Here is a 26,845-nt window from a genome sequence, read left to right as displayed (position 1 = left end):
GTGGGGTATTTTTCATACCACAACTTCGACCCCCTCCTTTGAGTTGTTGTGAAATGAACCAGGATGTTTGTTTTCTCATTCTTGATGACCATCTTCTGGATGAGTATGCTGTGGACACTCCCATGTTTAAAGATGATAGCAACCATGTTCACAGTGCTACATGCATACTTTCCTGCTTTGCCAAAAACTCAGGCACTCTATCACACATCAACTGGTCCTCTAAAACTCTCAGGTGTAATCAGTATCTGAGACTATTTGGAACAGTGGGTCAAACTGAGCGGTTGACATTCTCACAATTAGTGATCTGCAGCATCTAATCATCAATGAGTATTTTCAGCTGGATATGACACACCTGAAGAAAGTTTTGGAGATTCTCTTCTTTGCCATTTTCTAGCCTAAAGGTCATGTTCCATGGTTGCAATGCGATGTCTCATGGGCATGACAAATTTTTAATCAAGGTTATCTTCCAATGTAACTAGTGTGTGTGTGTGTGTGTGTGTGTGTGTGTGTGTGTGTGTGTGTGTGTGTGTGTGTGTGAGAGAGAGAGAGAGAGAGAGAGAGAGAGAGAGAGAGAGAGAGAGAGAGAGAGAATATTGAACATAGTTAAGTATAAATCACAGCTAAAAACATCGTGATTAAGGCAGTCATGTAAATGGTCAGCATGTTGCCATATTTTCCACTGAGACTGTGAACTACAATTGTAAAACTAACTCGTTTCACATCATGTAAAATTAGAGAGATTAGAGCGCGCACGGAGGCTTTCAGACAGTCGTTCTTCCCGCAAACCATATGCGACTGGAACAGGAAAGGGAGGTAATGACAGTGGCACGTAAAGTGCCCTCCGCCACACACCGTTGGGTGGCTTGCGGAGTTTCAATGTAGATGTAGATGTAGATGCCGAGATGTCATAATTGTGATCTATGAAACATGAAAATTATTAAACTAGAGGGCACTGAAAATACACACACACAATAAACTATGTAAACATACTAATATTAAACTCCAAAAGACATAAGAAATTGCATACTAGCCAAATCTGGCATGTGGGGTGTGCATAAAACTGCTTTGGTGGTTATTTTCCGTAATCATGTTCCATTGTCATTAAACTTTAATAACATTTTCAGTTTTATAACATCAATTTGAAATTTCATTTTTTTGTTGTAACAGTAGTCATCACATTTATTTATTGACTTAAAACTCCAACAGCAACACTAGCGACACATTTAAAGGATCTCCATACAACTTATTGATTTGTAGTAGTTCCTACTTCTAAAGGTACTACATGGATGTCACCTATTAAAGTTTGTATAAATTTGTTTCATGTCATCTACCAGTAAAGGGACAGGAAAAGTTAGGTAAATCTGGATAAAGATTCAGGTTTGTGAATTAAGGGGGGGGGGGGGGGGGGGGGAGTTACTGTGTGTATTACTAGACATGTAATTCTCCTCTCCTTGACCCTGTTATTTTTTTCTGTGTCTGTTTGTCTGTCTGTCTTTGTTTATAACAACTGGATTTTAAAAATATCTTTTGCAGTGAAGAAAAGGCAAAACTGTTACGAAAAGTTGGTACTAAGATTGATGAGAAGGACCAAGAATTGGATGTATTCATGGCCTCACTTCAGCTTGACTACTTGAAACTGCATTCAGAGCCAGAATCACTTCCACAGGTATGTTTGTAAAGGAAGCACCAGACTATAGTGTGGATACGTTAAGGTGACAATCTGCTGCGAGCATAAGTAAACGAGAACTAAGGCCACGCTAAGAAACTTGCCCTGCCTCCCTCTGTCATATGTGGTTGATGTGATGACAGGGATCGCCAGTCCCTCCTGGTGTCATGGGAGTCATACTCGAACTGTTTGGTAGATTGGGAGTAGTTTCTTAATTCATTTCAAATTAAGAAAAGAAAATGAACACCACCCAATGTGGAGCAAGGTGGAGTATGTAACGCATTTGGCGACATCGATCCTGCAGATGCTTGGTGAAGTTGGCAGTGTCATAGAGGTAGTTAAGTCTTGACCTCTTCTGGTATCTTACATAACCATAATTTAAAACACTCCCCCTTCCCACACCCACCACCACCACCACCATCTAGAACTGCCATGTTCAAGTGTCCACATATTATCATTTTGTACTACGAAAAAGCACAGAAGTCTTCTTACTTTTATATTTCAAAATTTTATATGTAATAACCACTGTTTTGATGAGAATACAAGGAGAGAAGTATATTTTATGGCGTTTCCTCATACCTTGTAACTGGAAGAATGACAGTAAGTGTACAGTTGTCAGAAGATCAGGGCCTGACAGAGGCTTTATTTGGAAAAGTCACTTTATTTAAGATCTTTGCAGTAGATAGATTGAATTGAAGACAATTTGCTCAATCAGTGTAATGTAGTTGCATTATCAGATTGAGTGAATGGATTGTAGTTGTATTGTTTTTATACACAATTGATCTTTGGCAGAAAATGTGAAACTATGAGGCAAATGTTGCTTAATGAAAATTTAACTATTTAAAATTAAACCGTTTTTCATTCCAATAAGTGTATAAAATGACTGTTGGCTGATTTTTGTTAGACTGTATATTTCACAGAAGTTTTTTTACGTCATTGAACATTACTTGAGTAGAAGGAAGTAAACTTTACAAGAAGACATTGTTCAGATGCTCTGCAAGGGTCCACGAGTAAAGCACATATTAAGCAGAACTTATATTTGGTATCGTAGAAATTGTTATAAGCACTTACATTAGAAATTTCATATATTATAAGAAGAAATAAATGCATTTTACAAGCAAAATTTAATCAGTTACAACAATAATATACAAACGACTTTTATGGCAGCAGAGAAATTACACGTGTCGATTGCCTCACTTTGCATGGATGCTTAAACACAGTTTTCTATATATTCAAGACTACAGTTAAGCTAATTAGGTATTTCAGTGTTTTGCAGGGAAAACAATGCTTTTATTGACATAGGTCATCCTTATGGGGCATTATCAGAAAATTTTAATGTACTGCAAAATTTACATTTGTGGGGACTATTTTGTGCACCTTACTGGTGGCATTTGTAAAAGCACTGCGCCCCACAGATTTTACAGATGTAAATTTTGTAGTATGTTTTTTAATGATTGCCCAAAAATAATGAAGTTGTGACATAAAGTGACGTAGGAGGATAGCAACCGTTCTAGTAAATATGCGTAGATTTGTGGTTAAGGTGGCTAAGTCACATAAAAAGTCATACAGCAGATGAAGAATGAATGTATTGATCACAAACTACGCATGATGCATTTCGGAATTATTTCCATCTTCAGAAATCCAAGTGCACAAATGGTTACACTCTTGTCCTTGTGCTACCTGTGTACTTGGATTTCTGAAGATGGAAATAATTCTGAAATGTGTCATGCATACTTTGTGATCTGTAAAGATGTTCTTTGCCTGTTTTATGACCTTTTACATGACCTAGCAAGCTTAACTATGGGTCCACACATATTTCTCAAAAGGGCAAAATGTGTCAATAAAAGTATTGTTTCCCCTGCAACCAAGAATGTTTTTCTTTCAAAATACTACACACGGTTACTGTTCCAGAAACGCCATGGAGTGGGAAGTATTGTAAATTCAGTGTTTCCTGTGAAGATATATCTATAAATCAAACTATGTCCAGTACCAGACATTTCATAGGAACTCTGCTTCCTCTTCAACACATTTATCTTTTCATCTGTGTGGTTTATTGAAGATGTTACAATACTGTCATATAATGCTGTTGTCAACAGAAATAAATTCTTGAAATTGGATATCACTAAATTTTTCCTGGAATACCTGTCATGTTAGTTTTCAGGATCATTAATATCATAATATAACACTAGATGCTTGCTAAAATAAAAATAAAAAATCTATGTTTCATGCTATTAAGAACTACCCATTGCTACGACCCCCCTCCACCCCTCAAAAAAATAAATAAATAAATAAAACTGATACATTACTGAACTTCTCGAGTATTCCAAAAACAGATACAATGAGTTAAAATTCCATTGTATCCAACACAGCATCAAAAACCTTTGTGCGTAAGGACATCCAGTAGCTTCACATTTTCTGACACTTAAACATCTTCACATTTTGTGGCAAAACATCTTCACATTTTGTGGCACTTTAATGTCTTCAAGAAGCCTTTGAACATGCCACTAGTGATAAAATAATTCATTAAGCAATGGACTGAAGTTTGTTTCATATGTTTAAATGAAAGATACATGTTTTTTTACTGCGATGTCTTACAGATGAACGATTTAAGAGCTCTACAAGGAAAAAAATCTTGCTATTTTCACCATTTTGTCACGTGGCAAATGACACTCCTGTCACCTATGTTAATTTGTGTACTCCCATTGGAAACTTCACACATTCTTGAAGCAATGAAGTTACACAGGATTACCAGTAATGAGCAACTTGTGCAGCATCGGTTCTCTCTCTCTCTCTCTCTCTCTCTCTCTCTCTCTCTGTATGTCTGCTTAGCTTGCCACCATGTCAAGTTTTATTGTGTGCTGTGTAACATAAGACAAGCATAAGTTTGAAAAATAGCCTTCATCACATGTGTCACACTTCTACTACTGGTCATCAAGCCTTCTAGGACAGCATTTTTTCCATACTGTCTCATTCTTCTGCTTCTCTTCACATTTTAGCCTTTGCTTGACTTAATTGGTCTCATACAACAGGGAAATTGATGCTATGCTAATTTGAAGCATCCATGTAGTTAAACATTTTTCAGTGCAGCATGTTACCCAGCTTTCACTTCCTGGTGTTTTTTAGATCCTTAATGAGCAATTAGTTAAAGGTCTTTTCATGTGCTAGTAATGCCTTGCTAAGATGAAGATGCTTACATAGATTTGTAATTTGTTCATTACTGAAAATGCTATTGTTACTTATGCATTCTCTTTGCATGTCTCTAAACATTGTTTACTGTGCATACATGAAAATATTCTTCCTTCACCAAGCACTTAGTCAGATCTGGGTGTGTTGTTGAGAAACAAACTATAATTTGCTTATGACAAAGTGCATTGGTAAGACATGAACTTACATTCAGGAAGATCCGCGTCCAGTCAGTCGGATTTAGGTTAAGGCAAATGTCAAGATGATTCCTTTGAAAAGGACATGGCCAATTTTATTCACTATATGTTCCCAATCTATGGATGTGCCGTGTACCTAATGAGTAGTAACATTGTTATCAACAAGTGCTAACCCTAACTTACCTTTCCTTCCATCCATCCTCCCTACTTTACTTGAGAAATGTTATCAGTAACTGGAGATTAGGAGTGTGACTAAGAGAGATGTTTGTGGTGCTTATTACTGTTTGTTCTCAGATTCTTTCATAGCAACAGAGCTCAAAAATTTTATTTGAAATTACATGACTTGAATATTGGGAATATTTTATCCACTTGTTAATAATAGCTGACACTGTCCCTTGTGCTGTCTGGTAACTTGCCCATTGCTTGTTGACAAATTTTACGAGTCTTCCATAGCTGGTTGAAAATGTGTCATTAATGGTAAAGCAGTGCATTTTGTGTAAGAAAAGAAGTGCATTAAAGGGACAAAATACTTTAGTAGGCTCTTAATAAACGATAAGTGGGATTGAATTGAAAGGGTATTTTACAGTAGACAGTGTGATATGTGGGAGTGTGTTAATTATGTTTTCAGATATGTAGCTTTCTTCTTACATATGACAGGTAATTATGATATTTAGTGTTTCTTTATATGTTACTGGTCACAAACATATTTTTGTGATATGTTACTTGCTATGTGATATGTTTTCAAAATGTTTCTAACTAATAATTGAAAAGTTAGGTCAGTGGTGTTATATTTGCAGGAACTGGTCGACCGATGTGCAGCATTCAGTGCAAAGCCGGATGCTATTCAGAATCTGATAGATTCTATGAACAAATTAGCTGATACTTACCAGGATGTGGAAGCCATGTTGCAGGATGTGAAGGAATTGCTCGAGGTATGTGTTCCCATCCCATTGTCCTAGTAAATAATGTTTGATTTTATGGGCGCTATTCTGTTATATATTGCTTTTTCACATAGTTGCTGGGACTGATGACCTTTGTTGTTTGGTCCCTTCAACCCCCACAAACCATCACATAGTTGCTTTCTTCACTTAGTGAGCTATTCATGATATTGAAAATGTGGGATCAGTCTCGAATCCCTCTAGGTCCACATAATCCAAGGTGACACTGCTGTTTTCATTGTGAGTAGCCAATGACAGATGAGTCAATTTTTGTAGTGGAATTGTAGAAGACAAAATATTTGTCCAGTGTCTCTAAAAGAACAGTTATTTCTGCCTAAGTTCTAGAGTTTGAATATCTTCATATTAGGAGGTAGCTTATGAGACACAGTTGCTTTTTGGGTGGCAGTTGCAAACACCACTGTAATACATTTACTCTGTATATGTAGTGTGAATTGAAGAGGGAGTGTTTGTAACACACTACATTAGTTTATTAGTGCTCCAACCTTAACAAACAATAATTGTATTTTATGGGATTAATATGGCCTATTTGTACTGAGCTTTGAACAGGTAACACACATGAAAGTCAGGCTCAGGTGCAAAACTAATGGTGGAAAAAGAAAGCTGTGCTGAACCTAAAGGTTACTTTGATGTGTCACTGCCAAGTGACATAGCTTGATGAGTGTCAACAGTGTAAGGAAAAGATATATTGCTACTTACTTTAAAGATGACACCTTAAGTTGCTGACTGTCACAATTATAAGACACTTACACATAAGCTTCTATGTAACTTATGTACCCACTGTCACCAACCCCAATTCCATAGCCCGCATCTCGTGGTCGTGCGGTAGCATTCTCGCTTCCCACACCCGGGTTCCCGGGTTCAATTCCCGGCGGGGTCAGGGATTTTCTCTGCCTCGTGATGGCTGGGTGTTGTGTGCTGTCCTTAGGTTAGTTAGGTTTAAGAAGTTCTAAGTTCTAGGGGACTGATGACCATAGATGTTAAGTCCCATAGTGCTCAGAGCCAACCCAATTCCATACTCTGATGTGACTGGTTCACTGGAGAAGCTTTTCAGGCTATTGTCAACAACAGGTGAAGCTGCTGTTGAGCCCTAACATGTATCATCTTTACAATTCAATGCCAGCTTCGCCTGCTGTTGACAGGAGCTGGAAAAGTTTCTCTAGTAAACCAGTCACATTGCAGTCTGGAAGTGGAGTTGGTGACAGTGGGTACATAAGTTACACAGGAACTCATGTGTAAAGGCGTTTTAATTGTGACAGTCTACAACTTAAATGTCACTTTATGGTAAGTAGCAATCTGTCTTTGTCCTTTCATTGTTGAGATTCCACCCTGGAGTTTCTGTTGTTTGATAGCTCAGTGAGTCTTGGACAGTACAGAGAAAGGGCTGCTTCTATGTAGTACAGGAGGTAACTAAAAGAAATATGCAATGAAACAAACAGAAATAACAATTTCATTCGAAGACAGTAATTATGCTGAAGTCACCGCGATTCGTGGTGACCCCTCTGGACATTGCAAAAGGTGGGACATTGTTTTTAACGGGGTGTTTGATTACCGTGGACAGCGGACAGATCCCATCTTTTAGTTACGCTACAAATTCCTCTTCTCCCCTTTTCTATTCAGTACATCCTGTCTAGTTACATGATCTACCCTTCTAAACTTCAGCATTCTTCTGTAGCACCACATTTCGAAAGCTTCTATTCTCTTCTTGTCTAAACTATTTACTGTCCGTGTTTCACTTCCATACATGGCTACACTTCATACAAATATTTTCAGAAAATACTTCCTGACATTTAAATTATACTCAATCTTAACAAAGTTCTCTTCTTCAGAAACGCTTTCCTTGCAATAGCCAGTCTACATTTTATATCCTCTCCACTTGGACCATCATCGGTTCTTTTGCTCCCCAAATTGCAAAAGTCTTGTACTACTTTAAGTGGCAAATTTCCTAATCTAATTGCCTCAGCATCACCCGATTTTATTCGACTACATTCCATTATCCATGTTTTGCTTTTGTTGATGTTCATCTTATATCCTCCTTTCAAGACACTGTCCATTCCGTTCAGCTGCTCTTCCAGATGCTTTGCTGTCTCTGACAGAATTACAATGTCGTTGGCAAACCTCAAAGTTTTTATTTCTTCTCCATGGATTTTAATTCCTACTCCCAATTTTTTCTTTCATTTCCTTTACTGCTTGCTCAATATACAGATTGAGTAATGTCGGTGATAGGCTACAAACCTGTCTCTTAAACAATGTTTTGGGTTCGTGTAGATGTGCTCCATCTATGCAACTTATTGAATGCAGTTTGTTTATTGCCATAAGTGCTTTGCTTCTTTTATTTATGAAGCAGCTTCACGAATAAAAGAAGCAAAACATGTATGGCAATACACAGACTGCCTTCAAATTATTTGCAAAGACATAACGTACCTCCATGAATTTTGAAGCAACTATGGAACAATGGAAAACAGAAAAAATGATTAATTTTTCGGGTGTTTGTATACATTTATTTATACAATGTGGTACTACACTCCATTCCTAACTCATATTCCAAAATGTAAAATCCAAAACAAGACTTCAGTGTGAATGAGAATAAAATGTCATGACATGACATGACATGACATTACATTACATTTATGACAGTTTCCAGAACACAGACAATATTCTATCATTATCATTCCTTCATGAAAGCACATGGTCAGCGAAATTTGAACAGTATTACATACTCTAACCACACTTTTCGGTACTGTGGAGAATAGCACGCCTGTGTCGGCTGCTAGCCACTTTGGGTTCGTGCCGCTGTGGCACGGCAGTGCACATGGGCGGATCTGAGGCAGATTGCTTTTGATTGATTGGAGCGAGCAGAACTGATAACAGTGTTTTGGTTCGCTAGGACCATTCATCATAGCTTCTGAAATGGTTACAGAATAATTTGGGGCTCTCCTTCGAAAACAAGACTGTTTGGTGAGTTTGCGTACTGAACTGATTGGCAAAATGGCGGAAAGATTCAGAATAGGGCCCCAGGTCTCTTCTACGTATACCACCTTCTTTCATAATTCCTAAACCAAGTATTAGCTGTCATTAAATTATGCTCTGTGCAAAATTCTACCAGGCAGCTTCCTCTTTCATTCCTTACCCTGAGTCCATATTCACCTACTACTTTTCCTTTTCTTCATTTTCCTACTATCAAATTCCAGTCCCCCATGACTAATAAATTTTCATCTCCCTTAACTATCTAAATAATTTCTTTTATTGCATCATACAATTCTTCAATCTCTTCACCATCTGTGGAACTAGTTGGCATATAAACTTGTACTACTGTAGTAGGCGTGGGCTTCATGTCTATCTTGGCTACAATAATGCGTTCACTATGCTGTTTGTAGTAGCTTACCCGCACTCCTATTTTTTAATTCATTATTTAACCTACTCCTGCATTACCCATATTTGATTTTGTGTTTATAACCCTGTATTCACCTGACCAAAAGTCTCGTACCTCCTGCCACCGACCTTCACTAATTCCCACTATATCTAACTTTAAACTATCCATTTCCCTTTTTAAATTTTCTAACCTACTTGCTTGATTAAGCAGCCAGACATTCCATGCTCCAATCCGTATAATGCCAGTTTTCTTCCTCCTGATAATGATGTCCTCTTGAGAAGTCCCAGAGATCCAAGTGGGGGACTATTTTATCTCTGGAATATATTACCCAAGAGGATGCCATCATTTAACTATACAGTAAAGCTGCATGCCCTCAGGTGTGGCTGTAGTTTCCCCTTGCTTTTCAGTAATATCTGTGAGAGTATTTGGCAGACAAGTACTTGAAGGAAGAACAAGGTACCATCTTTCTCTGATTCCATCGTGAACAGTGCCCTCCCATGTGTAACTGGTTAAATCTTTATCCTCAGTGTTTGTTCAGCAGTTGTACACCAAAACAAGTGTGAGCTAAACTGCGTTGATGGCACTGCACTGCTGTGAACTTGTGTTCTGTAACACTCACCGGACCAAAAAAAAAAGTCATCCCTAGAGAAATCATTACAGACATCATTTAATAATGTGTAATTGTGCCTCTGGACTTGATAACCACCTGGATTCAGTTAGGAAAGGAGTCCACAATGTTGTTCAGGTATGTTACATCCACATTATGCCACTCACTGAGGATTTGGTTGCGCAATTCTGCCAAATTTCAGGGATGCTGATGGTGTTTTTCCCCACTGTTCCAGCATGTTTCTCAGATTTTATGTGGGGGTTTAGGTCAGGTGATTTTGTGGACCATTTGAGATGCAATAGGGGCACACATTCTTCCAGCCCAACGAAGTGTGCTGTTGTCATCTTTATGTGTTTGTATCAGCAGTGGCCTGTAGTGAGGCAACTGACTTCAAATGTTTGTTGCATTCCACTACCATCACAATGTTCTCTCACTAACAGGCAGGGATGGACCTTTATTCTCTGCCTGCAGTAATTCCTGTCAGATTTGGAAGTGATTTTGATTCACAAGCCATGAACTGTATTTCTGGTCCCTCTCAGTCAGGATCTTTTTCCGACCACTATTCTCATGTTGCGTTTTGTGGCCGTATGTGTCACACCACTGCTTGGAGATACATTGAACAATGCACCGTGAAACACTAACAAATTCGGCAATTCCACATACCACATGGTCACTGGCATAGCCAGTCACAATTGCCCCTTTTTGCCACTCTGTCATGTCCTTATGTTTACCCATGTTAACTTTCTATGTCCAATTGAAACGTGTCTCGCTGATCGCTACTTCCGTATGCTCAGGTAGAGGCTTGTTTGCTTTTTGGGTTGACTAATTTTTTTGTTTGATAAGCTTGTGTGGAATTGTGATAGCTTCCATCTTCCAGAAACCACAAACACTTCAGACTGCTAATGGTGTGACCCTTTATTGGTTTATTGAGTGAAATATTGTAGTGTTTTTTGGCAAGTCATAATTGCTCCTGTCATATAGCAATGATTACGTATATTGGACATCCCCATGGGTTACTCCAGTTTAGCAGTCAGCACTCTTGAACAGATTAGTGGACAAATGCTATGTATGATAGACATTAGTGAATATACCATGCATCTTTGATTATTATATATTGTGACAGGGTGTATACGCCCTGGGAGATCCGGGAAAAACCTGGGAATTTTTTCATCCGGGAGAAAACCGGGAAAACACGGGAATTTTTTAGAACTCCGGAAATTTTTCAGAGTTGTAGTTTTTCAATTAAATTTTTGTAATTTTGATTGCTAACAACTGATAGCCTAACAAAGAATATTACTCTACCTCGCTACTGCAGAATTATATTGCAACAATAAAACATAAACGGGAGAAAAAAATTAAGTAAAACTTAAAGTTGCAAAGGAAACGCGCCATTTACAAGAAAACAAACTGCAGACGCAAATATCTGCCAACAAAAAAATGTGTTAAATGCATTAGGACGAAAGACTACGCAATACTTCATAACAGCAAACTGCTTGTGATGAGCATGACGTCACAATTGTTTATGTTAGCTTCATTAAAGAAGATGCCAGTCGCGTATGAACAGTACATTCTCCCACTTCTGGCTACTTGGAAGTGTGGTTGTAGCAAGCAGCCAGATGCTACCCGGAAAATTTTTCTGGGAGGCAGTGTCTACATTTAATTATTTTGCTATTTCGTCTTTGTTTACAGATCTCACGTCAAATGAAAACAAAACGGAGTTTTGTGACCAGGAGCCATCAATTCATAGATTTCGTAGATTCATAGATAAAATAAATCACATAACTATGGAAGGCTAAAATACTTCACTCGTTTCAGTTTTTTGGTTTTATTTTAATTCCAGGTTTATAACAGACAAGCATTAATCACCTTGCAGAAGGGTGAAGTTATTTTCGTCGGTTTACTAAAGAAATTTAGTTGTTGTTAATCTTTTCCGCTGAGGCAGTCAATTTATTTGAAACGAAGTGTTTCGTTCCATACTATTGATTAGTTTCAACTGTTTTCTGGATAACAACGTTTTCTTCTTCTGGCACGTATGACACTATCGATAAAATGAAATGAGCGTATGGCGTCGTTGGCCAGGAGGCCCCTATTTGGGAAGTTCGGCCACCAGGTGCAAGTCTTTATTTCATTCAACGCCATGATTATAAAGAACCAAACACCAGACAATACAGTATTGATACTCCAAGAAAGGGACCTACTTCATTGTCACTCTGGACATACAAATGTACACTTAAGCGGTATTGGGTATTTCAGTATGGTTTACGAAATTCCGATGCTCTTGGATTATAACACTCGTAGAAAAAGACCAATTTATACGTGAAACCTTAGCTTTTCTGTTGGCTAATTGATCTTCGAGACCAGTATTATAAGTGAAAGCGTAGCTTCCCTTGCAGCCACACTTGTATATTAATTTAAACCATTAACTTTTCCTACTCGTGTGTTCGTGCTATTTAACAGTGATGTTGCTGTTGACTGACTACATCACATGTCCTATGCTTTGAATACCTGCCTTCATTGGCTGGTGAGATCACATGGCATTATGATTGACTCGATTTCAGTGCTTCGGAAAGTAACTTGCCGAGTTTGGTGGAATTCGAATTTATACTTTTGTAATATGCGTACTTGTGGCTGCATATAATAATAATAATAATTATTATTATTATTATTATTATTATTATTATTTTCTTTCCCCGCTCTCGGTCGTGTACTAACGTGCCGGGAATTTCAAGCCGGTGCATGAAACCTTAACCCTTCAGAGGATTGATAAGTTTTACAGCTCTGAGGGAAAGTATCCTGTCATTTAACACGGAAAAAGTGTATTTACGTCTGGGAGAAAGTGTATTTTTAACTGGCAAATCCGGGAATTTTTTTTCCTTGTCCACGTATAACCCTGTGTGAGCAATGTAAACACTGACTTTTACATGAGCGAGATTTTGTGCTGTGGATACTGCCCTTCCTTCGGGGAACTTCACATGTTATTCTTCAACAGGACAAGTCCCAGCCACTGCCACCTGTGGTGAGAAATGTGAATGTCGTGTCTTCTCTAAAGAATGATAGGTACAACTGCTTCTAGTAACACATGAATTGATGAAATTTGAAAGACCGAGAGATTTACCAGTTCATGAAACATTCAACAACTTACCATGCTCTTGATTAAAATCTAGAGAACCAGTCTGGATCAACACTGGCCATCTCACACCAGAAAGGAATAAACGAAGAGATGAATAGAGAGATTGGTGGACATCCTTCATTGGCCACAAGAATGGATGTAATAATGACAATATTATGAAATGTATAGACTGCTACTCACCATATATTGGAGACATTGAGTCAGAGACAGACACAACAAAAATACTGGCAGACGAGTAAGCTTTCGAACAAAAGGCCTTCTTCTGAATTAGGCAACATACACACTCACACATTCAAACAAACGCAACTCTCACACACAACCACTATCTCTGATTCCCTCATCAATTTTATTCTCCTACAGATTTCCTACTGGGTACAGCCAGAGTAGTTTACTGTGATACTGTACACTATAACTAGCAGTGGCGGAAAGTAGATTATTTCTTAGAATTTCTTTTCCTTCTCAAAACATTGTGCAAAGAAGCGTCTTTAGAATCATTTCGAGAGCAAGTCCAAAAACTTCTTGTCGCGAGTTATTTAGCAGTTGGGAATATTTACAACTACTTACCAATATGTGCTTCCCTTATGTGCATTGTTATTAAGAACTGTAATCTCTGTAAGCAACATGAAAGTCCACATGCTCAGCACCAAGCATAGGAATGACATCCACTGTGGGTTAAAACAGAGTATGTCATTGGTACAAATAGATGCTAAACATGTAGATATCAAAATTGTCAACTTGTTTTCCACAGAACCTAGATGATTTAAGAAATAGTAACTCCCATTTTTGAAACCAAATTATGTAGTTCTTCTCTCTTAGTCTATTGACAGATTTAAAAGTTATTTATTAAGGTTTCTGCCACAGTTACAAATAATAGTTGCTTAGTTGCTGGTCCTCCATCCAATGCATTGTTGGAAATGCATAAATTTGTAAATGCTAGCTTGCGACTAATGATTCCCTATTAGGAGCTCCAACTCTTCCTGGGGAAGGAAATGTAAATATACAGTTTTATTTTGTCTGAACTTTGGCACATTAGACTATGCCTAGGACCTATTGTAGACTACTACAAAATAGTTTTCTTTATGATGATCTCAAGTTTATAATGTCCTAGCAGACCTGGCAGCTATGTTATAATTAAATATGTGTACCTGGAGTTGGATTTGGCAAATAAAACTACCTGACACCATGAACCTGTTTAAATTGCTCTTGTTTATTTAATATAAATAGTTTATTACCAATGGTACTAATTATCTTGTCACTTCAGCTATGGCCAATTTACCAAACAGTCTGAAAGCTGTCATTTACAATTGTCAAAAAACTGTGCTAACTGTTCTTGAGCCTGACCATACTTTCCAACACAATTTTACTGCTCAGATATTATGCCACTGGCGTATGTATTCCAAGCTGAGATGCACCCACTAAATGCTCAAAGCTCTTACAGTTCAACCACACAGAAATCTTCTAAATCGCAGTATACTCTAGGGAAAAAGCAATGTTCAGAAACTCTCACAATTTGGGAAACTGAGCTCCTTCTATAACTGCTGGTTTTGACATTTTCAAGTCCATGTCCCAAATTCACTCCTGCTAGAACCTAAAATATCATGATCCTTCTAAGTCACAAAGAGAAGTCCCCAATCTGCTAATCAACAGGTCATCATTACTCCTAAAATGGATGTGTGTGGACTAACTCAAGTCCCCACTGAAGTCCCCATATTGTCTCCATATCAGTCACCAGTTAAACTTGGCAGTATTCCCTCCATACCCTTCAGTCTATCTTCTAATAGCTGACAGTCTCTGTGCCTTTCCCACCAATCTATTTTGTCATTGCGCTATGCCATCATATACAAATGTATACAAGTAGGACCAAAGTGGCCAACCTTAACAACTATAATTTTAAAAAAGTTATATCCTAAATCACATTTAAATGCTGGTTTTAATGATACCAAACAATATGAATTTATCAGAACTAATCATCCAGAAGCTTGTGTTATCTTGAATTATTCCATTATCATGAGTTAATTTTGTCATAAAATTCCATACAGAAATGTTCTACACATTTCACTGATAGACACGAAGGCCATTGATTAAAATCAAAAAGGGAACAGTCACTCTAATGCTGTTTGTCCTGACATTTCTTAACCTTAAATGGGTGGTCTTCCTCAAGCAGAGTTAACAATACAGACAATCCTTTTTGAAGCTATGCAAGACGAGCCACTTCTTTGATGCCTGTCCTTCTGTAGTATTTAACAAATACACCACCACCAACAACAACAACACAGATAACTAATACACTCTGCCAGCTTTTCCACCCTTGGGTTTGAAAGTGTGGGATGAGTCTGAGCATTTGAAGAGTCAATGTCCTTTGGTGGGCCCTTTTAATAAACATCTTGGATTGCCTTGACAGCTCGTGGCACTTCACGAAATACCATCAGTTTTGCTCGTAATACAACCAAACTTTTAATTACGTGCTCTGCTTGGACACCCCCCCCCCCTTTTTCATTCAAAAGCCTGTGAGCAGCACCTACCTATGGCAAGATGCAGTGGCCCTTCATAGTGCATTTAAGACATATATCCCATTGCCATCGCTGTAGTCTTCAGAATGTGTGATGTGAATAATACAACAATCCATTTAGCTCAAAGCGCACCTAAAGCAAATGATCCCTTTGCCCACATAAAGCGAACAGTGTCCACGAAAGACACGCGGTCAACCTTGGAGGTGTCTGACCAGCACACAACTTTTACGAAACAAGGGGATGAGCTACTCTGCTTCTTCCCCATTGACATGCCTCCAGTGTAATCTACATCTACATCCACATCCATGTCCACATCCATACTCCGCGTGGCCGAGGGTACCTTGAGTACCTCTATCAGTTCTCCCTTCCATTCCAGTCTCATACTGTTCATGGAAAGAAAAGTTGTCGGTTTGCCTCCGTGTGGGCTCTAATCTCTGTGATTTTATCCTCGTGGTCTCTTCACGAGATATACGTAGGAGGGAGCAATATACTGCTTGATTCCTCGGTGAAGGTATGTTCTCGAAACTTCAACAAAAGCCTGTACCGAGCTACTGAGCATCTCTCTAGCAGAGTCTTCCATTGGACTTCATCTATCATCTCCGTAACGCTTTCGCGATTACTAAATGATCCTGTAACGAAGCGCACTGCTCTCTGTTGGATCTTCCCTACCTCTTCTATCAACCCTATCTGGTACGGATCCCACACCGGTGAGCAGTATTCAAGCAGGGTGCGAACAAGCGTACTGTAACCTACTTCCTTTGTTTTCTGACTGCATTTCCTTAGGATTCTTCCAATGAATCTCAGTCTGGCATCTGCTTTACCGACAATTAATTTTATATGGTCATTCCATTCTAAATCACTCTTAATGCCTACTTCCAGATAATTTATGGAATTAACTGCTTCCAGTTGCTGATCTGCTAAATTATAGCTAAATGATAAAGGATCTTTCTTTCTATGTATTCGCAGCACATTACACTTGTCTACATTGAGATTCAATTGCCATTCCCTGCACCACGCGTCAATTTGTTGCAGATCCTCCTGCTTTTCAGTACAATTTTCCATTGTTACAGCCTCTCGATATACTACAGTGTCATCCACAAAAAGCCTCAGTGAACTTCCGATGTCATCCACAAGGTCATTTATATATATTGTGAATAGCAACAGTCCTACAACACACCCCTGTGGCACACCTGAAATCACTCTTACTTCGGAAGACTTCTCTCCATTGAGAATGACATGCTGCATTCTGTTATCTAGGAACTCTTCAATCCAATCACTCAATTGGTGTGCTCTTACTTTGTTCCTTAAACAACTGGGGGGAACTGTATCAAATGCCTTGCGGAAGTCAAGAAACGCGACATCTACCTGGGAGCCCGTGTCTATGGCCCTCTGAATCTCATGGACGAATAGTGCGAGCTGGGTTTCACACAATCGTCTTTTTTGAAACCCATGCTCATTCCTTCAGAGTAGATTTCTAGTCTCCATAAAAGTCATCATACTTGAACATAATACATGTTCCAAGATTATACAAGTGATCGTTGTCAGAGATATAGGTCTATAGTTCTGCACATCTGTTCGATGACCCTTCTTGAAAACGGGATGACCTGTACCCTTTTCCAATCTTTTGGAACGCTATGCTCTTCTAGAGACCTACGGTACACCGCTGCAAGCAGGAGGGCAAGTTCCTTCGCATACTCTGTGGAAAATCGAACTGGTATGCCATCAGGTCCAGCGGCCTTTCCTCTTTTGAGCGATTTTAATTGTTTTTGTATCCCTCTGTCATCTATTTCGATATCTACCATTTTGTCATCTGTGCGACAATCTAGAGAAGGAACTACAGTGCAGTCTTCCTCTGTGAAACAGCTTTGGAAAAAGACATTTAGCATTTCGGCCTTTAGTTTGTCATCCTCTGTTTCAGTACCATTTTGGTCACAGAGTGTCTGGACATTTTGTTTTGATCCACCTACCTCTTTGACATAAGACTAAAATTTCTTAGGATTTTCTGCCAAGTCAGTACATAGAACTCCACTTTTGAATTCGTTGAACGCCTCTCACATAGCCCTCCTACACTACATTTCACTTCGCGTAATTTTTGTTTGTCTGCAAGGCTTTGGCTATATTTATGTTTGCTGTGAAGTTCCCTTTGCTTCTGTAGCAGTTTTCTAACTCAGTTGTTGTACCACGATGGCTCTCTTCCATCTCTTACGATCTTGCTTGGCACATACTCATCTAATGCATATTGTACGATGGTTTTGAACTTTGTCCCACTGATCCTCAACACTCTCTGTACTTGAGATAAAAATTTTGTGTTGAGCCATCAAGTACTCTGAAATCTGCTTTTTGTCACTTTTTCTAAACAGAAAAATCTTCCTACCTTTTTTAATATTTCTATTTGACTGAAATCACCAATGCTGTAACCGCTTTATGATCGCTGATTCCCTGTTCTGCGTTAACTGTTTCAAATAGTTTGGGTCTGATTGTCACTAGAAGGTCTAATATGTTATCGCCACAAGTCGGTTCTCTGTTTAACTGCTCAAGGTAGTTTTCACATAATGCACCTAAAAAAACTATTCAGTCCGATGTGTACCCTATTCTTCGGGGGGGGGGGGGGGGGGGGTGAAAGCTGCAGCCCACAGCAGACGTTGCTTACCCTGGGCTCACCAGGCTCACCACATGGCTTTTGGCTACACTTGACAATACACTCACAAATTTCCTCACCTAGTCACTTGCAGCACAAGGTTTCACTGTTACTCCTGTTATTAACTCTCAGGCTCAGCAAGTAAGGGAATCTGTCTGACAGTTCTAGTGTTGTTGGAAGTATTATGTGTACCATATTATTATCATTCAGTCATTATAGTGTTTCCATGTGCATTATTGGTAGATATCAACCCTGTAGCATGACAGCAACAACCAGACCTCTCACTGTTAGTCACATCTCATCTTGTAAGGGTATAACGGCTCATTACTGTTTTGTATTCTGATATTTTCAATCGGTAATCTGCTTAAGAACTGAATTAGTATGTGATGTAAAAAATTAAAGCTACCATCATTTTGAAGACTGGTTTAAACAAAACAGTGCTTTACTAGGTTTTGTCTTATTGGAGGTAGTATGTCCTCGCCTTCCTCTAATGTTTGTACTGACATGTCCAGCTGGACAAGCTCATTGTTGTGTGGATCTGGGAAATACATTTGCAGTAAATAAATAAAAACCTTTTTTTTTTTCTTTTACTTTGTATTGACCAACTAGGATCATATAGCAACTTCACTTCCTCTTCTTTCTTTGTTCCCTACTTTTCCAGTACTCCATCTTCTCCATATGCTGTTGTTTCATATCTTCTGTCCATGTTGTTCCTGATTTCTTATTCACTCTGCCTTCAAAGCCTTCTAAACTTAGCATTTTGTTCTTAAAATGGTTTCTTTCTGGTATTTGTGATTCTTTGGTGTTCGTTCCTAGTTCTTTTCTTATTTCTGACATCCATGCTATTGTTGGTTTGTTTTTCCAGAAAAACAGGAATATTTGTTTCGTTAACCAGTTCTCATTCATGTGGTAGTGGTGTCTTAAAGATGATTAACCCTCACTGCGCCATTACTTTTGATATTTTATGTGTATTTTGGTAGATATTCTCATTTTCCAGCCATCTGTTGTTTGTATTGCACCCAATATTTTTCTGATAACACATCTTTCAAATATCTTGATTCTGTCCAGATTATAGTTCATTGTTAAGCATTCATATGCATATAAACATTCTGGTATTATCACTGTGGTACAGTGTTTTAGTTTTGTTTTTCAAGATATGCATTTCTTATTGTATTTGTTTTTGTCAAACCATATCCTTAATCCAAGAAAAATAATGAATTTTTGAAAATATAATGTAATGGGATGTATAAAAAATTACTCACAAAGTGACAGCAGGAGAACACACACATACAAAGGTTAAGGAAATTTGCAAGCTTTCGGAGCCAGTAGCTCCTTCCTCTGGAAGAAGGGTTGAAGAGTAAGGAAGAAGGATTAAGAAAAAGGACTGGCAGGGTTTAGAAAATGGGGATAGTTTGGAAAAGTCGCCCAGAATTCCGGGTCAGGGGAGATGGACTGGACAGAAAGAGAAGGAATTGTTGAAGGCTGCAACAGACAAGATTTGAAAATGTGAGAGCTTGGAGGTGGAAGATAGCAAGACACAGATTACTGACAAAACATTATCTCTTATTAACACTCGCACGATATTTTGGCAATAGTCTCTTCTTTGCTTATTACCTTATCATCCACCTCTAAGCTCTTAAGTTTCTAAATCTTTGTCTGGTGCTGCTCCCAATGATCAGTCTTTCCTTCTCATCCTGTACAGTAAGTCTCCCCTGATCTGGGGTTCTGGACGACTTTTCCAAACTCTCCCCATTTCTTTCTTCATTCCTCTTCCTTCCCCTTCATCCTTTCTACCAGGAGGAGTAACTGGCTCAGATAACTTGCAGATTTCTTCTCCTGCCGCCACTTGGCGAGCATAGGCTCTTTGCATTTTATTAACTCTCACATCTGTTGAAAATTTCTCCAGTCCATTTTGCAGTGTGGTTTCTCCAAGACACTTTAATTTAATAACCGTCCCTATTTTATCTACTTGTGTTTGCATGTATTTTGGCGCATTTTTGTATTATTTAGCTTCTGGGAACCATGATTACTGCTGTTGGCACTAACCCCAAAAAAAGAAATTTCTTCCAGGCGTTGTGTGTCAGCAGAATATGGTGCAAGGACTTTGTTAATAATCATTTCAGTCTTTGTTCTTGCACACGAAACTTTCTTCGCAATTTGAGAATCACTGTATAGTTTTGCGTTTAGTTTCGGCGTGCAGTCCATGGATTTGTATGATGCGTGGTGATTAACAACGTGAAATGCAAGTGTTGCCACTGCAGCGCTAACACGATATGCTGACTGTGTGGGCTGAGCAAAAAAACCTTTAAGCAGAATTTTGAGATGTTTTATGTTTCTTGGAAGACAGGTGTACTTCCAAATCTTGTGCACCTGCAAGAGAAATGTTTCCATCTTAATATAGTGATAATATACCAAAATTGGCAATTATAAATTAAAACTCTTTAAATAATCGCCATAGCAATATGCCAATCAAAGTCAGACGAAAGATAAAAAAAAAAACTATTTGATAACCTTACCTTTGTGTGCAGCAGAAACGCATGTTCCTGGAGGACAAATAAGGCATTGTGCTTCGTATTCACTTCTTCCTGCCTTGAAACACTTATACATTAATGACAATGCGTCATTGAATTTGGATTTTCGTTTCGGCATTTTGGCTTGTAAAAAAAAAAGCACTGTGAATTAACTGTTGACTTTCCACACTCTTTAATTTTCGATAACCAAACTGCAAATGGAAGAGAGAGAAAATAAAGTCATTGGTTCTTGACATCTGTATTATGATTCGTTGTCTCAATTTCCCGTCATTCATCGCACTGTTACCAACATCTGCACAGCACATGGACACTGCCGACACTGAAATCCATTTTAACCCAGAGTTCAAATACTGCGTAGCCACATCCATCGTTCTTTGTTACTATGGAATATATATGCTGTATCACTATAGCTGTGTTGCCATAGTGACTTGCAGTTGTGGCTAATAACCAATTATTCGTTTCTATTTTCACATCTGGCAGTTCATTTGTAATTATCACTGTTTGTTTCTGAAAATGTAGGACATCAAAGACTTTCCAAAAAATTCCCCCCAGACGCCGTACAAACGGTTAAAATGTAGGGCATGTCCATGAATTTCCGGACGTCTGCTAACCCTAGTCTCATTTGAAATAGGAACACCAGTTATACAATTATAGTTGGCACTGTCATCAATGTACCCTCACATTGTTGGCGAAAATACGTGTTTTTAAAGTCAGTGGCAGGCATTAAACAACAACAACAAACACTTTACATTGGCCATAAAAAACCTCTCATCTATCGAGCATGTTTGCTGAGCACACTCTTTTATGGTGGCTTGGACATCATTGCTAAATGAGAACTTAAGCTCAACACCTTTCATCTGTGAAGCTTACAAATATTCTAGGCATAACATGGAGAGACAGTGTGACACATAAGAAAGTCCTGAACACCATAAAGCTGCCCATTGTCACTGCCACTCTCAACTAACATTGCCTTTTGTGGCTAGGACACAAACTTCATATGAACTACTTGTGTCTTCCCCTACACACACTACTTGGTGATATAGTGCTTGCCAAAAGACCACATGGAAGACCTGCATTGTGCGTGAAAGATTGTACCAAATGTGATATAAATGCTTTTAATATCAAGTGTGTTAAATGAAAGGAGCTCTGTGAAGACTGTGGCATATGGGTGAAACTCATTAAGGACTGAAGCAAGTTCCAAGACAGAGCCTGTGAAATGAGCATGTAGACAATTGCTTACAATGAACCCCTTTTTTCGGGGTAGCATGCACTTACCCACATGTGGACACCAATTGGGCCCCCACATTGGACTCCTGAGTCACCAGCAAAAGTACCTGCATGACATTACTTGAATCTTCTGTGAGAAACTGTAGACCATTGATGAAATAAGTGAAAACTCTCTTATTTATTGTGTTTCCATTTCTTCAAAACATTTTCTTTTTGGTTATTAGAGTTGCAACAATTCTGTCTTCCTTCTTGTATATACATCAGCCAATACTTATTTGCAGGACTTCTCTGTTATAACCTATCTAGTAGGAAACACTGACAGTATGACTTATATTTAAAGTATTTTGTATAGTTTGTATTTGTTGACTATATCTTTTTGATGATATAATTTTTCTAATGCCACATTTCTGCACTGTTTGGTTACATGCTTTAATTTTAATTTATTCTCAAAAGTTAGTATTTTTGCATTAAATCTTCATACTTTTTATCAGTTTTGTTACATTTAATAGTTAATGATGTATGATTAACTGTATGTGTTCTCATTATTCTCTACTTTTGATTTTTCCTTTACAATTAGATTTTGTAAAAATATCAGCATTTTGTGAAGCAGATTACCTTTCTTCAGTTATAACTGCCTTATCAATATAATTTACTTCTTTTTCCAAAGCTTGAAGATAAAAAAGAAAAGGAGTACCAAGAATTAATGGGGAAGAGACCACCATCAATTGTTGCAACTGATCTCACACGGGAAGCAAATAAATATCATGAAGCCCATGCCAAAGCATCAGAATCAAACCAGACACTTCACAAGGCCATGACATTACATATTAGCAATTTGCGAATTCTCTCTCTTCCATTACCAGACCTTAAGAAACAAATACCAACCATCAGCAATATGAACAGTATGTATTTCTTAGTATTGCTTAAATTTCATAAGTAAATATGTAGGATTCGGTAATTGTGTCATTACATTATTATTATTATTATTATTATTATTGATGCAGCTCCTGAGGATGAAGCAGCTATTAAGGAATTACAACATTTGATTGACAAGGTAGATGAAATGAAAAAACAGCGAGCTACTTTAGCTGCACAGCTGAGAGAGTCAGTCTGTCAGGACGACATTACTCGTCAGCTTGTTACTCGCACTGGTGAGTCACTTGAAACCATATTCAGTCAGGAGATGCAAAAACATCAAAAATATGTAAGTAATATGACAAGCCGTAGGTTTGAGAACATCATACAAGTTTCATTGTAGCCGAAGTGTTGTTGTTATTGCTATCTTGTTTACAGGAAACCATTATTGAACAGAATTTAGCTGCACAAGAAAATATTTTGAAAGCACTTACAGAAGCATATGCAAAGTGTGCAGGCCCAAGAAAAGCTGCTATGGATACAATACGAAAGCGTGAAGCCACTATTAATGCATTGATATCTTCTTATGACGCATATGAAGACCTACTTGCGAAATCAAACAAAGGTCTCGAATTTTATCGAAAACTGGAGACTAATGTTACAAAGCTACTGCAGAGAGTTAAAGGAACCTGCAAGGTGCAGGATGAGGAACGTGAACAGATACTTGCAAAGAACAATAAGAAGATACCAAGACAGGATGTAGATAAGCCAAGTATTGATTCTGGTGGTCCAAAGTTGAGAGACTATCTTCAGAGTATGAAGGGTACATTGCCCACTGGAAGCTACTCTACCTCTCAGATTTTTACTCTGCCTTCTAGCACAGCAATGCCAGCAAGCAGTACAACAGGCATTGGAGGGCAACTTCCAGCCTCCTATACAGCAGAAAGTGCAGGGAGCAGCGAGAATCTTGCAGGTCCATTACCATGGGTCCCACCTGTAAGACCAGCTCCTGTGGGCTCAGAAGGTACAACTGAAACTTGTGGCACAATTACAAAGCAGGACACACTGTACCAACCCACTACATCTCCTGGTGTTGCCAAACCTGAAATGAGTCACCAGACACCTGCATACGTTTCTAGTGCTCCACAATATACTTACAGCACTTCAGGATACCAAACACCTCATCAGATGCCATATACAGGAGATCAATATGCAGACTATGCGTATGGTCAAACACAACAATACTATCAGCACCAGACAACAGGTTCTCATGTTTTTCCTCCCACTTCATCCACACCTAGAGGACCTGGTTCATATTCCAGTGTTGGGTCAAGAGATACAACTAGCCATCATGCTGCTAAAAGCCCAGCTTATCAGTATGGCTCAGCGTACCACAGTACAGATGCAGTGCAAAACCCATACAGTCATTTGCAGACACTACCAATTTCACAAGCTCAGTCAACAAATGTACCACAACCACAAATTGGAGACACTTCAGAAATGTATGCTGGGTACCCACAACACTATCATACACAAGTACATCAGAATTATTCAACAAGTCAACAAGCATATTTACCACAGACAGTACCAACAACAGTACATAGCACTGTGCCTCAACAAATATCTACTTCTGGAATACCTGCAATGAATATAACTAATGAAGGTGGAGTTTCACAGTCGAGTATCTCCTCTGCTGGCCAACATAGCACCACTCCCCAATACAGAAGTACTCCCCAGCACGACACTGCTGTTCAACAGCAGCAACTTTCATATCCAGCACATAGTACCTCATATCCCACATATGATTACAGTAAGTCACAACCTTACCAATATGGGGCAGCTTATGCTGCACAGGATTCTTCTGTTAATGTTCCATATTACTCAGGAAACACTCAACAACAGGCAGCTCAGTGTGGATGGCAAGAAAACCAGCAAACTGTGATGGGCTCATATGATACAGAACAGAAAATACCACCTCATCCTCAGAGTTATCCATCTGTGCAGAAACCACCAGTGACATATCCTCAGTATCAGTGGCAACAGGCACAATCACAGACGCAACTACAACAAAATCAAAATGTATCTTCATATTCTGCGAATTCCTCAGATGTTGGACCTACTTCAAGTGCAGTCCAGTACCAAGGTGCTGGTGTTGCACCTACAGGATCCACCTCTTCCTTACAAACCCAACCATCTAGCGTGCCACAGCAGCAACCATATTATGATAGCATGTATAGTACAGTGTATGCTGCTTCACCTCCATATTCTGTGCAGGCTTCAGTGGCAAGCAGCAGCAACGTTGTTGATGCAACCCAGTACCAATACATGGCAGGAGCTGGAACGTCGTCATATACTAATGCTGGGAAGTACGCTACATCACAAACGAGCTCATTCCAAACAGCTGTGGATGGTCAGACATATGCATCCCAATACAACACAACTCTACCAATTTCTAGTCAAGCATACTCTCATGTTAATTACTACACTGCACCATATGGTTATCAGTATGGTTCAGAAACGATTCAATCAGAATCTCAACCAACAGTGCAAAATGATACATATCAGCAAGGTACAAGTGCTCAACAAGCTGCAGCTCCTTCTCCAATGACCTATATGCAAGCACGGTTCCCAGGTGATGCTACAAATACAACCTTCAGTCTTCAGGGAAGTTCATCAAGTTCTTCAGTAGAGGGCAAGAGTGATAGTGGAGTGTCATCTAATATTGATCTTTTAGCAGGCCTGGACTTCTCGTTGAATCAAAAGCCACTTGTTCCTCAACAGCCTGCAAATGTGTCACCAAAAAAAGAGCAACAAGTTCAACAAAATGGTGTTGCAAAACAGCAGACTGGTTCCTCAGTGCAGCAAACTGATGGTAGCAACTTCTCACCAAAAAAGGAGATTGTTGCCCAGCAACCATCTGTGACGATGTTGCAGACACAAATCAGTTCTGTTGTTAATGAGGCTTCGGGAGCTGGAGAGAAGAAACCCCCAGTACTGCCAACAATTCAGGTAAACCTACAGCCATAAAAATTTTTATTTGTTTATACAAGATGACAATTCCTTCACACTCAGAAAGTATTTGCTATAATAAATCTTAGTTGTATGCTGCAATGATAGGACTAACTAAAATGGAAAATTGAGATAAAGACTATCAAAGGCTGTTCCTTAAGAGAAATAGGAAGATTTAATGAGGAAAAGACTGGATGATAGATTTAGAAATTAGTTTTAAATTTACTGTCACACATGCTTAGTGAATGTAGATGATGATTCAAAAAAGCCTGGCAAGTAATTAGGCTGATTTTTTTTTTACGGATTAAACTAGGATTTTGGCACACTGTTTTGACACAATTATGAGCTGGAAACAGAAGATTTATGAAAAATATTAATTTTTACTTTGCATATTGAGAGTAATAGCGTGCATTAAACTAGGAAAATTATGGATATTAATGAGACTAACCACAAAGGCAGAGAACACAGATGAGTAGACATAGAAATGACAAATAAAACATTATATGGTAAGACATACGACCTGTGTCAGGAAAGTGACAGGGAGAAACACTAAACAGATAAGAGTGGTGTGTATTGCATTTCTACGCCTGTTTTTAGCTCTTGAATTTATTTGCAGTAACGTTTTTCAGTGGTTCTCTGTCTATAGTCAGCTGGAGCAACAGTTGGGGTTTAGGTGGTTTAAACATTTATTGGAAATGAAATAGTCTTATCTGAATGGTGCGACTGTTAAAGACTGAATTCACCAGTCACAATAACTATTCTTTACTGCATAGATTACACTCCTCCCCTCTTTAACAGAGATGGTGCAACCACCTCAGACGAGTGCAGCACCCATGGGAGGAGGCACCAAGCAGTCACCAGAGGAGACTGGAACAAAACACCATGGCACTCAACAGTGAACACAAAAAAATTTATCCCGACAAAAGAAGTATGCCATGTTAGTGTAGGGAAACACCCACTGGC

At 38.7% G+C, this 26,845-nt stretch overlaps 1 protein-coding gene across 3 annotated transcripts in view; it reads left to right on the top strand.

The window, feature by feature from the left end:
* The window catches only part of LOC124794725 (tyrosine-protein phosphatase non-receptor type 23), a 162,754-nt gene that overhangs the window by 77,517 nt on the left and 58,392 nt on the right, over positions 1 to 26,845 (top strand). For all 3 annotated transcript variants that reach the window (XM_047258320.1, XM_047258319.1, XM_047258321.1), the window contains exons 8-12: positions 1,534 to 1,666; positions 5,844 to 5,978; positions 22,686 to 22,920; positions 23,023 to 23,222; positions 23,312 to 25,882. In XM_047258320.1, the coding sequence (XP_047114276.1) occupies positions 1,534 to 1,666; positions 5,844 to 5,978; positions 22,686 to 22,920; positions 23,023 to 23,222; positions 23,312 to 25,882 (3,274 nt within the window). The remainder of the gene's footprint in view (positions 1 to 1,533; positions 1,667 to 5,843; positions 5,979 to 22,685; positions 22,921 to 23,022; positions 23,223 to 23,311; positions 25,883 to 26,845) is intronic.

The sequence above is a fragment of the Schistocerca piceifrons genome, chromosome 4, assembly GCF_021461385.2.
Source record: "Schistocerca piceifrons isolate TAMUIC-IGC-003096 chromosome 4, iqSchPice1.1, whole genome shotgun sequence".
NCBI classification, from domain to species: Eukaryota; Metazoa; Arthropoda; class Insecta; order Orthoptera; family Acrididae; genus Schistocerca; species Schistocerca piceifrons.
This window is presented reverse-complemented; position numbering and strand designations above follow the sequence as displayed.